The sequence below is a fragment of the Leuciscus leuciscus genome (assembly GCF_965113295.1).
Source record: "Leuciscus leuciscus genome assembly, chromosome: 16".
Lineage (NCBI taxonomy): Eukaryota > Metazoa > Chordata > Actinopteri > Cypriniformes > Leuciscidae > Leuciscus > Leuciscus leuciscus.
In genome coordinates, this window is record NC_138740.1 from 35,551,179 (window position 1) to 35,567,684 (window position 16,506).

At 37.4% G+C, this 16,506-nt stretch overlaps 2 protein-coding genes and 1 long non-coding RNA gene across 6 annotated transcripts in view; 1 reads left to right on the forward strand and 2 right to left on the reverse strand.

The window, feature by feature from the left end:
- sema4d (sema domain, immunoglobulin domain (Ig), transmembrane domain (TM) and short cytoplasmic domain, (semaphorin) 4D) overlaps positions 1-8,336 on the forward strand; it is a 64,326-nt gene extending 55,990 nt beyond the window's left edge. Inside the window, exons 18-20 of one of the 2 annotated variants that reach the window (XM_082141601.1) lie at positions 430-642; positions 721-812; positions 7,728-8,336. In XM_082141601.1, coding sequence (XP_081997727.1) covers positions 430-642; positions 721-812; positions 7,728-7,757 — 335 coding nt within the window. In that variant the 3' untranslated portion in view covers positions 7,758-8,336. The remainder of the gene's footprint in view (positions 1-429; positions 643-720; positions 813-7,727) is intronic. The other variant, XM_082141602.1, reaches the window with a different exon arrangement.
- On the reverse strand, positions 1,937-5,592 carry LOC309478473. Of its 3 annotated transcripts, XR_014199000.1 has the most exons (5): positions 5,225-5,592; positions 5,064-5,121; positions 4,711-4,773; positions 3,055-3,127; positions 1,937-2,964 (listed from the first exon to the last, which is right to left on the reverse strand). It is a non-coding gene; the product is annotated as an uncharacterized lncRNA (long non-coding RNA). The 3 variants fall into 3 exon arrangements; XR_014199001.1 differs by having other exon boundaries at positions 4,711-5,121; XR_014199002.1 differs by having other exon boundaries at positions 4,711-5,592.
- Positions 8,337-11,268: 2,932 nt separating the features above from the next.
- Positions 11,269-14,878, reverse strand: LOC309477375 (cyclin-dependent kinases regulatory subunit 2). The gene is made up of 3 exons (XM_082140630.1): positions 14,673-14,878; positions 14,275-14,402; positions 11,269-11,938 (listed from the first exon to the last, which is right to left on the reverse strand). The coding sequence occupies exons 1-3, from the start codon at positions 14,729-14,731 to the stop codon at positions 11,898-11,900; spliced, it is 228 nt and encodes a 75-aa protein (XP_081996756.1). The 5' UTR covers positions 14,732-14,878; the 3' UTR covers positions 11,269-11,897.
- Positions 14,879-16,506: the final 1,628 nt, after the last annotated feature.

Genomic DNA, 16,506 nt, shown 5'->3' on the forward strand with positions numbered 1-16,506 from the left:
TATTACGTTTTATTATTTGTTTTGATTGTTCTGTGGTGGAAACAAGCGTCCATAAAATGTTCTGTGCTCAACAACGTGTCACAGATACTGTAAATCCAGCTTGTATACACACTCAGTTGTTTTTGGAAACACTCATTTAAAACATTCATTTACTCGTTTAGCCGAATGCATTTGAAACAAATCCTAACTAATTTGATCTGGTTTATGATGTGAATGTACAGTTTGTTATGCATGTAGAATGAGAGTGTGTGATAATCCAATGATTCCTAAAACAGCATGAGACTAGCAGGTTTGACTGGCTTTCAGTTGTATCGTGTGTGTGTGTGTGTGTGTGTGTGTGTGTGTGTGTGTGTGTGTGTGTGTGTGTGTGTGTACTGGGGAGCTCTAAATATCACGCAGGGTCCAAATGTAAGTGCAGTTCTCCTTCAGGTCCTAGAGATGTAAGTGTTGAGTGGCACATAAACGGACGGAGACTCGAGACTCGCGTGTTTGAACACAGACGTGTGGTTTCCCATGATGCCGTGCTGGTGAGCAGCTGGCTGAGGGAAGAAGAGGTGAATGAAGATGTCCAGTATGAGTGTACAGCAGTGTCTGAAACTGGAAACGACGCTTCAAAAGTCCAGCTTCGGCTCAACGGCAGAGGTAAAGCCGCGAGTCTGACGTTACAATGCGTCATCTTGCCTTCGCCTGTGACGTGATGTATGATGTGTTTCCTCTCAGACGAGGCCGGTGTTCCTCACACACACGTGGATCAGTGGAGAAACACTCTGTCTGAACACAACACACTCCTGCAGGAGTGGAAGAAAGCCTGGGTGAGGGGAAATCTGTGTGTTTGATGCTCGATGTTGAGATTATCAGGTATGAAAGGTAGGCCTATAGTTTTGTTCACTGAAGGTTTTTTGATCAAATCAGTGAACAATTCAGCAATTCAAATTCTTGCACTTTAGAGTCATATACACTACAGATCAAACGTTTGGGGTTAGTGTTTTTATTTTTTATATTAATACTTTTATTCAGCAAGGATGCATTAAATTAATCAAAAGTGACAGTGAAGATTAGACAGTGAGCATTTATAATGTTAAGATTTAAAATTCAAATAAATAATGTTCTTTTGAACTTTGTTTTCATCAAAGAATCATCATAATCATATTAGATTGATTTCTGAAAGATCATGTGACACTGAAGACTGGTGTAATGATGCTGAAAATTCAGCTTTGATCACAGGAATAAATTACACTTATAACACTTTACTATAGGCTATATTCACATAGAAAACATCTATTTTAAATTGTAATGATATTTCATAATATTAATATTTCTACTGTATTTGTAATCAAATAAATGCAGTCTTGGTGAGCAGAAGAGACTTGGAAAACCTTACAGACCCCTAACTCTTGAACGTATGTTCGAACCATCACTGAGCAGGAAGATGTCAGTGTCTTCATTCAGTATTTACAAAGCTGAACCAGAAATATATAATCATTATTTATTTATAATGCTTTTCCACATTTAAAATGCGGCCTCATCAGATTTAGGGTTTGTACTGAAGGTCAGTTAGACGTAGAACATTTTCCTTAAAGCTACACTGTAAAAATAAAAGGTGCCTGGAGGAACCTTTTGGGGTTCTTCACTTTGCCACACCGGCGGAACCGTCTGTAGATCCTCTAGGCACCCTTTAAAAAGGGGCGGTTCTCTGAGGAACCACACAGGTTTCCTGAGGAACTCTTATATAAGGCACTGTGTGGTGCCTCCAGGAACCAAATTTCAATTTTATTTTATTTGTATTAAATTAATTTCATGTTGTTACTATGGTTACCACCATTAACTTCTATTATAATAAACAAACTGAACAAAATACAAAATAAGAATTGTTTATTACATATTTTAAATCCATTTTAATACACTTCCATGCACTTGAAAAAAAAAACTAGTAATAGATTAATATCAATGAATACACACACACAAAAAAAAATTGTATAATACATAAGTAACATGAATAATCAACCATGTGTATACAATAAGCTACACAAGAAAAGACATCTCAACAAAATGCATGGAAAAAACATGTTCCAAGTAATAAATCAATGTAAAAAATAACAATTTTGACTAATTAAAAATGTCCATCTTCACTTCATTTTAAAACATGTTTCAGTCCGCTTGTTAAGTCTGACGTCACTGTTTCCAAGTCCAAAAGCTCTATCAGATGCCAAAAACAAACAACAAACAGTGCTAATATACACTCATTGTGCTGTAATATTCCTGAAAATTATGATCCTAACCTTTATCTCTATTTCGAATCTCAGATGGTTTAGTTATTCAGCTATTTTGAATCATAAAATGTTTAAGTCTGGGATGCTGTTAGACTGGAGACTGTTATGTACACTATGGCTTTTGAAAAGCTTAAATGTGTGACTTGAATCAACAGTTCCCATAAATGGTTGTTGAGTATTCTCAATATCTAGAAACAAGATAGAGGAAGTAGAAGTAGAGGTTTCGACCCGGAAACAGAATTCCTTATGTCACAACAAGCAGAAAACATTTTCCATTTTAACAGAGTTAAGGTGCAGTAAAATGATCTGTTGTTCTGTGAATGTTCACTGGTGAATTCACTCATTTCAATAAGAATCCACACGATCAGCAATTTTGTGTGGTGCTTCATACATTACATCGCTACACTGCTGACAATGGTCAATGGACATTTTTGCCTGCGTAATTTTACGAAATTCACAAATGTGATGCACCTTTACTCGCTGCAACATAAAATGCAATCAATTATAAAATCTTCACAAGGGACACGTGAGGTAGGCTACTTAACGAGTTAGAAAAGTGAAAAGGTGCATCAGCTTCATTTTCCTGTTTGTTTTTCCTCTTTTGTGGTGAATGGTCCAGGCACTTCAGTGATTTTCAGGTCTACAGGAGGATTTTTATTCTTGATCAAACTTGTATTTCAGCTTACCGAGATCCCTGCAAAGTACAACATTTACTGTTAGTAAGGTTATTAAAGTGATAGTTGGGAATTTTAAATAATTTCCTCAGCCTTGTGACGTTCCAAACCTGTTTGACTTTCTGTCTGTGGAACCCGAAAGCAGATCTCAGGCATAATGCAACCCGTCACCATTCAATATCACTGCATGAAACACAAGTATAAAAAAATTGTGTAATTCATTCATGAAACTATTCTTATGTACACTTGTCTAGTTCAATTCAATGCAACAATTTATGTAAAAATGGTTAAGCTCCAAAAATGTCCCAGAAAAGATCCTAAAAATAATCAATGAGTTCACAACTCATATGTTATGGGTTGTGTTGTAAGTCTTATGAAGCCATATAATAGCTTTTTCCTTTTTTTTCTTTTCGAAAAAGACTAAACTTGAAGTTATAATTCAGGGTTCAAATGTCTTATATTCAAATGCATATGATTAAGGTAGGGATGCACCGATCCACATTTTTTCACTTCCGATCCGATCCCGATACCTGAATTTGGATATCGGCCGATACCGATACTATTCCGATACCAGAGCTGTGTTTGCTTTAATATTATTATTATCATTATTGTTTATTTTATATGATGCTGAAATAAACTCCTCTCAACAGGCAAGTATGATATGTAGGCCTACATATTTATGCATGTATGGTAAGTATAAGGTCAGAAAAGGAAGTCAGAAAAACAGTAAATCCTGTTAACAGGAAAAATCCCATTCTGAAAACAAATATGCAACTGTAGGTCATGTCAATATTTATTACATTCCCAAAATGTCAAATACTTGAGTCTTGAAATATAAGAAAAGTGCAAGTGTAAACATCTTACACACACACACACTATCTAAAGGGTGATCCTCGCTCCGATGCTGTAACTCTCTCGATGAATGCTCGATCAACATCAGCCATGTGCAAACAGACAAGCGGATTTCGCCTCAGACGCGCGTCAATTTCGCTTCAAACTTTTGCTTTTTACGAGCGTCAATTTCGCTCTGGGCGCGCGAATGGATTCAAAATATTCAAGCGTCCAACTAGACGCGGCAGACGCGAATTTGACGCGCTATTCGCGTTTGGTGTGAACGCACAGTAACGTGGTGCTTTTTTAAATGTTTGATTGCATTCGTTGTGTTGTACGTCGCGTGGGAGCTTCAACGCGCTCTGAATTACGGCTTTGCAAACATTGCATTTTGCTGTCTTGCTCTGCGGTGTTTCCAGTGTGAAGAATTTCCACACAGCGGCCGCAAACTGCGGAATGGATTTCCTGAGCGGTGGCGTGTCTCATAACTCTGTGTCTCATTGAGCCGCGCCTCCGTTCAGGAAATCCATTCCGCAGTTTGCAGCCAGCTAGCAGACTAGCCGGCGGGAATCACTTTTGGAGTCATTTCAGCAGACAACGTTAAAGCGCAGACATGACTCAAGGATATCGGATATCTCCGCAGGTTGGATCGGGAAAATCCGATACGTGAATTACGTTGGTATCGGTCCCGATACCGATACTGGATCGGATCGGCCCCATCCCTAGATTAAGGTATAGCCTATAAAAAATGCATAGCATTATTGGCTCCAAACCTGTGATATTAATTTTCTGAGTAACATGAATGAGATTTGAGAGCATGAGGGAAGATTTTCAGAGAATAACTGATTAAAAAAGTACATAGTCAAACAATACAATTTCACACAGAGAAAGTTCATAGTAATAAAGTACTTGCATGTGGTGTATAGGTAACTTACTGTAATTCAATGTTGCCTCTGAAATGTTCAGATTATTTTAGAAATGTAACGTTACTGGTTGTTCTGGGGAAACAAAAGAACAAAGCTGATTATTCACAACATAATATTTATTGACCAGTAAATGGCTTTCTGTAGTAAGTAAAGTTAGGCTAAACAAAAACAGACCAAACTATTCCGGCTTTTGTTATTCATAACAAACGCCAATGACGACAGCAGGAATCAGCTAAATTAGTTAGGCTATATCAGCAATTTGAAGACACAGTTGTACAGAATATGTTGAATTGAATGACTAAATCAATCTAAGACAGTAAGTCAATAATTTCCATTTGTTCATTAACTTACGTTAGATCAACGTAGCATCGCGGCTAAAACCTTCATACCAGATACTGTGCAATAAACGAGTGGTAAACACTGTAAAAAAGTAGTAATGTATAATAAATTTAGTTTATATGTGTGTGTGTGAATATATAGTGAGTAGACTCTGTATTTTTATTTATTTGGCGAGTTTACAAACCTTGTAACGGAGAGCCGAACAAACGGCGGAAGCTTTGATGAGAGGAGCCGTTACTTCAAATCCGATGACGTCGATCAGCTGAGCTTTGTTGCGCGCGAGCATCGCGAGGATCACTGAAGCGACGACAGCAGAGGAATAGCAGCAGTTTCGTGACAGAATAAAACTTTTCTCCTCCTGGTTCTTCTTCTTCAAATAATAATTTATGAAGAAGTAGGTAAAATTATTAATTTATTACTATTATTTATTCAATAATAATTAATGAATTCTTATTATTAATATTATTATAATTTAGTGTTATTGTTTAAGGTTTAAATTAATCAATAAAATAGGCCTATAGATACTAAATAAATGTAAGCTACCTAGGTGAAAAAGACGTAGGCTACTGTTAAATGTATTAAAAATGTATTAAAGTAGGGGAGACCGGGGACAGTTGCAACAGGGGATGGTTGCAACATGTCATTTTTCTCCAATCAGAAACAAGCTAGAGTGATGACACTCATACTGCACATGCACAGTTAGACCCTCCACCCACCAAGAAGACAGTAGACATATTCAACATCTGCTGCTGCATTTATTGAACAAAACTTGTTTTGGAGGTATGAAAGTAAAAATTTTCATGAGATATATTTTTGTCATACTGTCCTGAAATTTTGTATGAATTAATCAAAACTTACTTCGTTTGAATTATTGTTTTGTTGACTTCTAAGTGACATGGTTAGCATGTGTCAAAGTCAGTGTGTCTAGCAGGAGTATGATGTTCTGTCATGGCTGATAGGGTCGGGGACGGTTGCAACATGTTATAAATTGCATGTTTAATAAAAGTTTGTTGCATTGCAAATTGTTAAATTCTTCCTGTCTGACACTGAAATATGTAGAGATTGAATCGCATCTGTAACACCTGCACACTGAATCTATGTAGGCCTATGTTCTACATGAACAAACAAAACTCAATAACTGTTATTTGATAAATATGACTAAATAAATAAATAATAGGCTACAATAATATTATTGAAATAAATAATACTATAATATTATAGTAGGCCTAAAACAGTTAATATTTTCAGAATTCTTTGCTCATTGAGACAAAAAGCTCAAGTTAATTAATGAAATTTAAGGTATTTTTAACATGTTGCAACCGTCCCTGGGTTGTGTTGCAACCGTCCCCTGGATCGGGGTCAGTTGCAACATCTGACTTCTTCCATTCAAATAAATACTGTGAACGATATGTCATAAATAATCATCTTTAAATGGTATGGGTAATTAGCAGACAGATGCAAGTTTAATATATACAAATTTGGTTGGTCTAGTCCAAATAGTCTCTGAGTAATTGAGAGAAATGCAAAAAGTGTTGCAACTGTCCCCGGTCTCCCCTATATTTGTATTGTAGGCCTACTAAAAACACACTCAAGTACATTTTTAATAGTACGTCTTTTTCACCTGGGCATGTATACTGAATCAAGCTTAAGTAGCCTATAATAATAATAATATGATAATAATAATCTTATTCTGGCCTCACTGAACCATTGGGTTCCTTCAGATGCTGGCTTTAACATAAGAGATCTTCCAGGAACCACTTAAATGTTAAAAGATCTTCCAATAACCCTTTTATCGCATTCAAGTTCCTCTATTTTCCCTCAAAGCACTTCGAGGTCTCATGGTAATGAAAAGGTGACTCCAGAACCTCTGAACTAAATACAAAGTGCTTAAAGGATCCCATAAGTTCCAGCAAGAACCTCAAAGATTGTCAATGCTCCTCCAGTAACCCTACTATAGGAGAAAGAGCTTTGAGGCACTTAAATTACATTTTGAAGTTCCTTGAGTATCCGACAGGATATTTGAGGCTCCTTTAGTTTTTACAGTGTACACTGTGTCATTTTTTAAGTTGATTCTTAGCAAAAAAACTAAATTGAATTTGTTTAAATGTCATGAAAGCAAAATGATATGTGCTCATTAATGTGTAATTACTTCCAACTAATCAAGTATTCTCGTAAGTGTAGAATCTGCCATTCATAATACATACGAGCGAGTCGCTCGAGTGGCGGCAGTCATGTTGAGCCTCCATCTTGAAAATACATTAGCCAAAGAGGGACATACCTGGAAATCCTAGCTTCGCCTTTCACGTTTTTACACTCAGTGGCACCGTGACGAATGCGAGAGGGAGATTACTCACGATTGCCGGCAGATTTGAAATAATACGGCCACCGTAGGAGTTAAAACGCCCTCGGAATGGGAGGGGCTAGAAAGTTATATTCAGTTGGTAGTCATATACAATTTCACCGCTAGATGGGAGAAAATCCTACACAGTGTAGCTTTAAAATAGTTCCAGTAACTACTAAATATTGTGTGTGTGTGTATATATATATATATACATATACATATTGACCTGGCCATTTTAATTTGAGGTTTGATTTGTAACGGATGAAGATCTCAGCATATGTTGGTGTTGGTGATGATGATGATGATGGTGTATTTGTTGTTTATCACAGTTGTTCTTGTCCTGTAGGAGAGCTGTGATGGACAGGGTGTTCTCTGAACCGGGTCATTATCGCTCATCATGGCATCGTTTTCTGGCTCCAGGGACGGACGCTTGGACGAAAGCACACACACACACACACACACACACACACACACACACACACACACACACACACACACACACACACACACACACACACACACTCTCTCACATCATCACACTGCTGGTGTGTGGTGCTTCAGGTCCATGATGCACACACACTCTCTCAGCGGCTCCGTGTCCATCAGCCTGTTCCTGTTCCTCCGGATCACAGATCCCACTGGAGAACGTCCGGGATTCCAGGCGGTTTGAGACAGTTGTGGAGGACGCACGCGGTGAGACAGGTGCAGACAGCGAGGCCGATGACAACCGCTTTCTATGACGCTTCTATTTGTAGCCCTTCCATCCTCGAGAGCAGACGACAACGGCTCCTGTTAGTGAAAGCAATACGTGTGTTTATAGCCTCCTGTTGTGTGATTGAAATAATCCAGTGTGTTTATCTAAGCAGATTTTGAATGCATATCAGGGAAGTTGCTAGAAGATATTTTGTGTTCTCCAAATTAGAGGTTGCAACCACAATAAATAATATTTCTATTATTTGTCAGAGACTTTAACCATGTTTTTTAATGTATCTGGAGCAGTTTCTACTACTGAGCTGTAGTTTTGTTCAAGATATTCTGAAGGAAACTTTGTTTACAGAAGAAAAAGAAAAACATACCATGACAATCATAATAGCCTATAAAACCCATGTTCCTTATAATACTCTATATGTGAAATGATCAATCATTCACTCCCCCAGAATCTCTCTTATCTCTTCAAGTTGTTTGCACAACTCAAAATGAAGTTTTAGGCTCCTCTCCATATGAAGGTCAATGGCGTCCTCTTCCTGACCTCTGACCTCAGAGACCAGCGTATGATCTTGGAGAGAGTGTGTGAAGACTGTTAACTGACACACACAATCAGCTGCCAATGAAAGGCACGTTAATCAATCCCTGCACTGCTTTTCAGCTGATCCAGACAGGTGACCTCTATAGACACACACACACACATTCACTTTACTGCCTATTAAAATCATTGTTCACCTCTGAACACATAAACAGCGTGGCTTTGGGAAGGTGAAGTCTCAGTTTTTTCTGGTTAACATTCAGCCATCCTCATAAAAACCGTAGATATTGTACAAACAGGTTTAATTTAAGCTTTTAAATTGCATTTATAGATCAGCCACCAATGTTTTGAAGACTTGCATGCATACAGTAGTGTCCTTAAAGGGGTGGTTGATTATGATTTCACTTTTCTAACTTTAGTTAGTGTGTAATGTTGCTGTTTGAGCATAAACAACATCTGCAAAGTTACAACGCTCAAAGTTCAAAGCAAAGAGAGATATTTGCTTTTAAAGAAATCGCTTTTTAAGGACTACAACAAACGGCTGGTAGAGACTACATGACATTTACATATATACATTTACTACCTAGAATGTACATAAACCCCGCCCCCTGAACACGATTTATAGATTATCAAGACTGAATATGCTAATCAATGACTAGAAGATAACTACACATAAGCTTCATAAATTCATCAAACTAACCATTCAGAAACGTCCTGTTGCTTCTACATGTTGTCACTTCTTCATCTTTCTGACTCCGGTTTGAACATAAAAGGCTAAAAGTTTTTTTTTATTTTCAGTGCATGTGTGTGTGAGGTAAAAGGACACAAGCTGTTGAGGCTCCGCCCCCTGTGCCGGGAGCAGCAGCTCATTTGCATTTAAAGGAACAGACATAAAAGTTGCGTTTTTGCTCATCCTCAAAAAAGTGACCATTTTAACATGTTATATAAACATGCCACTGCATGCAACATTATAGACAGTATTATGCTGCTGTCGTTAAAAAAATTTATTAATAATTCTTTATAAATTCCACAAGATTCTTAAATGCAATCATTTTAAAACATAACCCTTTCCTGATGTGAGCAAATAAAACCAGTGTGTGGTTTGAGACTTGCCTCCTTTATTTATTTATTTCCAGGGTGAGATTTGACCTGGACATGAGAATTTCTCCCCAAATGGCTTTAAATGCTACTCTGAACACATTTTTTTCTCTATAGGATGAAGATCTAATGAAATTATTTTAATCATTTAAATCACATTTGATAGATCAGCAACCAGTTTTGAAAATTAGCATCCATACATGCATCATTACCGTATTAGTTGTCAAACATGTTTTAAACAAAGATGCATCTCAGAAAGTTTTTCCTCAAGATTCTTAAATGCATTCATTTTAAAACAGGAACTTCGCTATGTGAGTAAATGTTGAGTGGTTTTATATTGTGGTTTTCAGACTTTCAGCTCCTCCTATATTCACCAGGAACATATTTTGCCACATACAGGGAAATGAGAGAGATCCAGCCACAGGTGAGGAAGTTAATATCATGTGTATTTCATTAAATTAAATAAACTTAATAAGCATCTGTAAGTTGATCAGTCATGATCCACAGCTTTATTATCATCACTGAACCCAATGAACAGGCCTGTTTAGAGTCCAAAACTAGTGGCTTTTATCATTTTGACACCGTAGTCTTAAATATGTTTCATGTAAAGCCAGGAATGTCCGGATATTTTGCAGCAACATTCACTCAAATATTTTATATCTGCTTTAGCTTTGAGAAACAAAACAGGACTCCTGTCATCAATACTAAAAACGACACTAATAGTAATCTGATAAAAGACACTGTGAGAAAAATTCTGTATAAATGATGACCGTTTATAGGCCTGATTCTTCCGCCAGCCATCACTGTGACCCAAAGCTATTACTGTTAGCTACTGTAATGGATCAGTCTGACCAAATAATGAAAAATGTAACTAATTAAACTATTCATCGTTTTGACCAACAAATATAATTTCCTTTAATATATTAAACACTTGATAGTTTGCTCCAAAAATAATATTCCAAACTGCCCCAATGTACCATCATAATCATCATATCCACTGCCTCAATGCCTGTGTTTGTAAACCCAGTGAACAGGGAACGTTCTCAGAACTTCCATAACGTTTCTCAACAAACATTCCACCAGTAACATTAATAGAACGTTTGGTTAGAGTTATTAATGTTCTTAAAATGCTAGCACAAAAACATTGTTTATTGCATACGTCGACTGGATCACTCGACTGGAAAACTGAGGTGGAGCTTTTAGACCACATAAAATATCGGGATAAACAACATTAGCTAGCTAAAATGCATTTTACTTGCTAACAAATTGGGAACACATTTGTATTTTATTATTGTAGCTTTTATAATTTGCATTTTACCATGTTCTTATCTTATTTAAAGTACCAAATGAAGCATACAACATGAATGGTTTATCCTGAAATGGTTTTGCTAAATATGTTCTTCAAATGATGCAGCTGTTCTTTAACAATTAAGCGAAGTATTTAGAAGTGTTATTCAAAACGAACCACTGCATTAGTTGCGATGTAGCGCCACCGTGTGGTGAAAGTGGAGTTGTGCTGGCAGAGGAACTACGCAGAAAACAGGCACGAGGCGGCATTTTAATTTTATTATAAAGAGCAGCAAGAATATAAAAAAAATCATAATTCTATAATTTTTGAAAAGTAATGTGATAAAATGTATAAACGTGTTCTTTTCCCAGTAAAAAAAACCCTGTTTTCAAGAAGCGCAGTTGCTGATAGTGCTGTCATTATGGCTGTTCTGTAACTACTTTTTAAACAGATGGTTCAAATCCTTCCCTGAACAATTAACGGAAACTAAGAATCTTCATTTCCTAGATGCACACAAATGATTTCCCTTTAGCATACAGTACATCTTTTTATCCCCCCAAATATTTAGTATTGTCCTTTAGTTCAGCCATAAAAACACTGATTTAGGTTTCTAAACACTGATGATGCATCACAGACTTTTATTCAACACACAAAGGTTTGGCTTCACCCAGAGAGGCACTTGGGTCACATGCTTCTTTTCTTTCTTTTTTTTTTTGTTAAGAGCCCTTGAATTTTTACTGAAAATTTCCCATAATCCCTTGATTCTGCCCAAGCATAAATCATGGTCAGAGGAGTCCAGAAACGAGGTGAAATTCTCCAGTATTCACTGAATTTCACATTCAACCACAGGAATGGTCCAGAGGAGCAGGCGACACTTGTCACTGTCATTATTTTGGTAGAGGTCTTCTAAACAGCAGAATATGCGGTTCTGGAAAAATAAATACAAAAGCAAATGTTATATATCTTTCATTTATTTGATCAAAACTTAAAGGGATAGTTCACCCAAAAATTAAAACTCTTTCATTAATTACTCACCCTCATGTCGTTCCAAACCCGTGAGACATTCGTTCATCTTCGAAACACAAATGAAGATCTTTTTAATGAAATCTGAGAGATTTCTGTTCCTCCATTGACAGCTGCGCAACTACCACTCTAGTGCTTCAAAAAGTTCATAAAGAGATTGTAAAACTAATCCATATGAATTGAGCGGTTTAGTTAAACATTTTCTGAAGAGACTTAATTACTTTATGATGAACAGATTGAATTTAGGCTTTTATTCACATATAAACACTGATCAGCGAATATAAACAGAAACTCAACCGAACCTGCTTGGCGTGCAAACCTCATTGGTTCATGCTGAAGCTCAAACGTGACGCGTAACACGAGAATGAACCTCATTGGTTCTTGCAGAAGCTCAAACGTGACGCGTAACACGAGAATGAACCTCATTGGTTCATGCTGAAGTTCAAACGTGACGCGTAACACGAGAATGAACCTCATTGGTTCATGCTGAAGCTCAAACGTGACGCGTAACACGAGAATGAACCTCATTGGTTCTTGCAGAAGCTCAAACGTGATGCGTAACACGAGAATGAACCTCATTGGTTCATGCTGAAGCTCAAACGTGATGCGTAACACGAGAATGAACCTCATTGGTTCATGCTGAAGCTCAAACGTGACGCGTAACACGAGAATGAACCTCATTGGTTCTTGCAGAACCTCAAACATGATGCATAACACGAGAATGAACCTCACTGGTTCTTGCAGAAGCTCAAACATGATGCGTAACACGAGAATGAACCTCATTGGTTCTTGCTGAAGCTCAAACGTGACGCGTAACACGAGAATGAACCTCATTGGTTCTCGCTGAAGCTCAAACGTGACGCGTAACACGAGAATGAACCTCATTGGTTCTTGCAGAAGCTCAAACGTGATGCGTAACACGAGAATGAACCTCATTGGTTCATGCTGAAGCTCAAACGTGATGCGTAACACGAGAATGAACCTCATTGGTTCATGCTGAAGCTCAAACGTGACGCGTAACACGAGAATGAACCTCATTGGTTCTTGCAGAACCTCAAACATGATGCATAACACGAGAATGAACCTCACTGGTTCTTGCAGAAGCTCAAACATGATGCGTAACACGAGAATGAACCTCATTGGTTCTTGCTGAAGCTCAAACGTGACGCGTAACACGAGAATGAACCTCATTGGTTCTCGCTGAAGCTCAAACATGATGCGTAACACGAGAATGAACCTCATTGGTTCTTGCTGAAGCTCAAACATGATGCGTAACACGAGAATGAACCTCATTGGTTCTCGCTGAAGCTCAAACATGATGCGTAACACGAGAATGAACCTCATTGGTTCTTGCTGAAGCTCAAACATGATGCGTAACACGAGAATGAACCTCATTGGTTCTCGCTGAAGCTCAAATGTGATGCGTAACACAAGAATGAGCCTCATTGGTTCTTGCTGAAGCTCAAACATGATGCGTAACACGAGAATGAACCTCATTGGTTCTTGCTGAAGCTCAAACGTGACGCGTAACACGAGAATGAACCTCATTGGTTCTCGCTGAAGCTCAAACATGATGCGTAACACGAGAATGAACCTCATTGGTTCTTGCTGAAGCTCAAACATGATGCGTAACACGAGAATGAACCTCATTGGTTCTCGCTGAAGCTCAAATGTGATGCGTAACACAAGAATGAGCCTCATTGGTTCTTGCAGAAGATCAAGCGTGATGCGTAACTCAAGAACGAACCTCATTGGTTCTCGCACATCAAGAAAACATGCTTGAGTTTCCGTTTACTACAACTGATGAGTGAGTTGAATATTTATAAGTAAATAAAAGGCTAAATTCAATCTGTTTATCATATAAACCGATCGTGTCTCTTCAGAAGATTTGGACTAAACCGCTCAAATCATATGGATTAGTTTTACGATCTCTTGAAGCACTAGAGTGGTAGTTGTGCAGCTGTCAATGGAGGAACAGAAAGCTCTCAGATTTCATCCAAAAGATCTTCATTTTTGTTCTGAAGATGAACGAAAGTCGTACGGGTTTAGAACGACATGAGGGTGAGTAATTAATGAAAGAGTTTTCATTTTAGGGTGAACTATCCCTTTAAATAAATTAATTTAAGTAACATAATTGGGGTAAATGACTCTTGAGATCACATGGTCAGAGATCAGCTGACTCTGGATCAGAGCAAACACACACACCTCGGCACTGATGAATGTATGTGTTTGTATACAGACCTGGTTCATGGATCATGTAATGCACCCATCCCAGTGACTGCTGCACACCCAGCCTCCTCCACTCGTCCTCCGACATCAGGTGAGATTTGGGCACTTGTTTGGCCAGTTCTCGCGGTAACACCACGTGTCTGCCATCACAAATGACAACATTCAAATCACAAACACCGTGAATGACATGAACATGCTGCTTGAAAAGTGACGTCACTAGACTAGAAGAACATAAGAGACAATCAAATCCATAGCTTTGTGTATACGTTCAAACATGCCGCTCAAAATATATTACCTAACTGTATTAAGCAATTCACAAGGAGTAAGTTCAACACTGATGTGAAATTAAATGAATGATATTTAAACAAAAACGCCGCAACGAGGCCTTGAAGCAGTCCAAACCTCCTTACCTGTATTCATAGTGATCATCTGTGTATTTATCCGAGTAGTAGATCTGTTTATGAGCCATATTAGATTGATATATGTAGACTGCTATGACAATATTCGGATTTATTGAACCGTGAAAGAAGGATTCGATCAAACTCTCGCAACTTTGTTACAAATTTAACCGATACAGTTTTAAACCCGAAACTCAACCGGAGCAGCCGCTTCTGATTGGCTGAGAGGGGGTCATGTGATTTTAGCCAGCGTGACCACGTCGAAATGGCGGGGGCGTAGGAAAGGGCGGGCGGTTGTCCTGGAAACAGATCAGCGATGAGCTTGAGCTAGATTGTGAAAATTGATTAGAATATGCGTCTGTAAATATAGAAATGTTGCATTTTTTTGCCTCAGAAATCCGCCAAAGGTAAAGTGTGCAAGGTTACTGCTGCATTATCATGCTATTTTGACCCATGCTCGATGGTTACAGACAGAGTTAGAGATCTTAAAACCTTAAAAGTTTAGTGACATTTTTTAATCTATCGTTGAAAGAAAACAAATAATTTTATAAAAACTGTAATCTATCGTCGAAAGAAAACACACAATCTTTATTACATCATAGCATTTACATTTCTTGATAATTTTATCGAAAAAAAAGTTTAGATGGTTGAGACCTGATGATGAAATATAAATACAGGGTTTAGAATTTAATTTAAGAAACAAAAAGCATAATCTAACATAAAAGTGTGTAAATGTATATATTTGTGTGTATGCATGCATGTGTGTATAAATATACACAGACACACATACACATATTATATATTTACAAACTTTTATGATAGATGCAATTAATTTTGACAGCATTAATAATTTGCAATTAAGTTAACCACATTAAGTAATTGAGTCGCCTGCAATAAAACGCATAACTAAAAGTTATACAACAAATAATAATTTTATATAAACTTATTATACACAATTTTTTTATGAAGTCATAAGATAAAAAATAAATAAAACTATTTTAGTGAGCTGAAAAAGGGGGATTTTAAAAGGGTTGAAAACTTGCTAATGCAAAAAAAAAAAAAAAAGAAGTACACTCTCAACCAAAAACCTTGATGTATAATTTCATGTCCATATTATGTGTCAACTGCCCATGTACAGTTCAGAATATGTCACTTCTAAATAAGAGTTACACTTCATCCCGAAATCGAATACTTTCCTACTGTATAGTATCCGAAAAAAAGGACGCCAACAGAGTAGTATGTCTGAATTCACAGTACTCATAAAACAGTAGGCGAAAAGTGTCCGGATGACCAAGTGTGCATACGATGGACTCTTTACTGTCCCATGAGGCCACGGGAGAGGATTTGTGAATGGCAGTGAAGCGACGCAACTGACGCTGGTGGGTCACATGACAGTAACAACATGCTGGATGTACACGCATTCATACTGCCCATATTAATACTATATAGAGCTTACTTTTTTAACGGTCGCGAAGTAAATTCAAATATAGTACCTATTCCATTCAGACAATATACTATTTCAGACGCAGCTTTAGTGTACAGTATAGAGTGCATTAGTGGCCGTCCTTTTTTTCAGCGCCATTGGTTCTGAAAGTTTTTAAAATATTTTTTATAGGGATTTTACAAAATAGTCTTTGTTAAAGAGTTATAAGCCATGAACCACAAGTATAATCACAACACTACAAACTGATTTGAAGGAAAAAAGTTTTAAAAAAATCGGACAAAAAAACAAAGGTACAAAGACTGTACTAAATGGCTTTAGTGAGGGAAAGAACTACAATCCCATGAAGCATTGCGATTAACAGCATAATCAAATAAAAAACGATGGAGAAATATAAAAATTTGA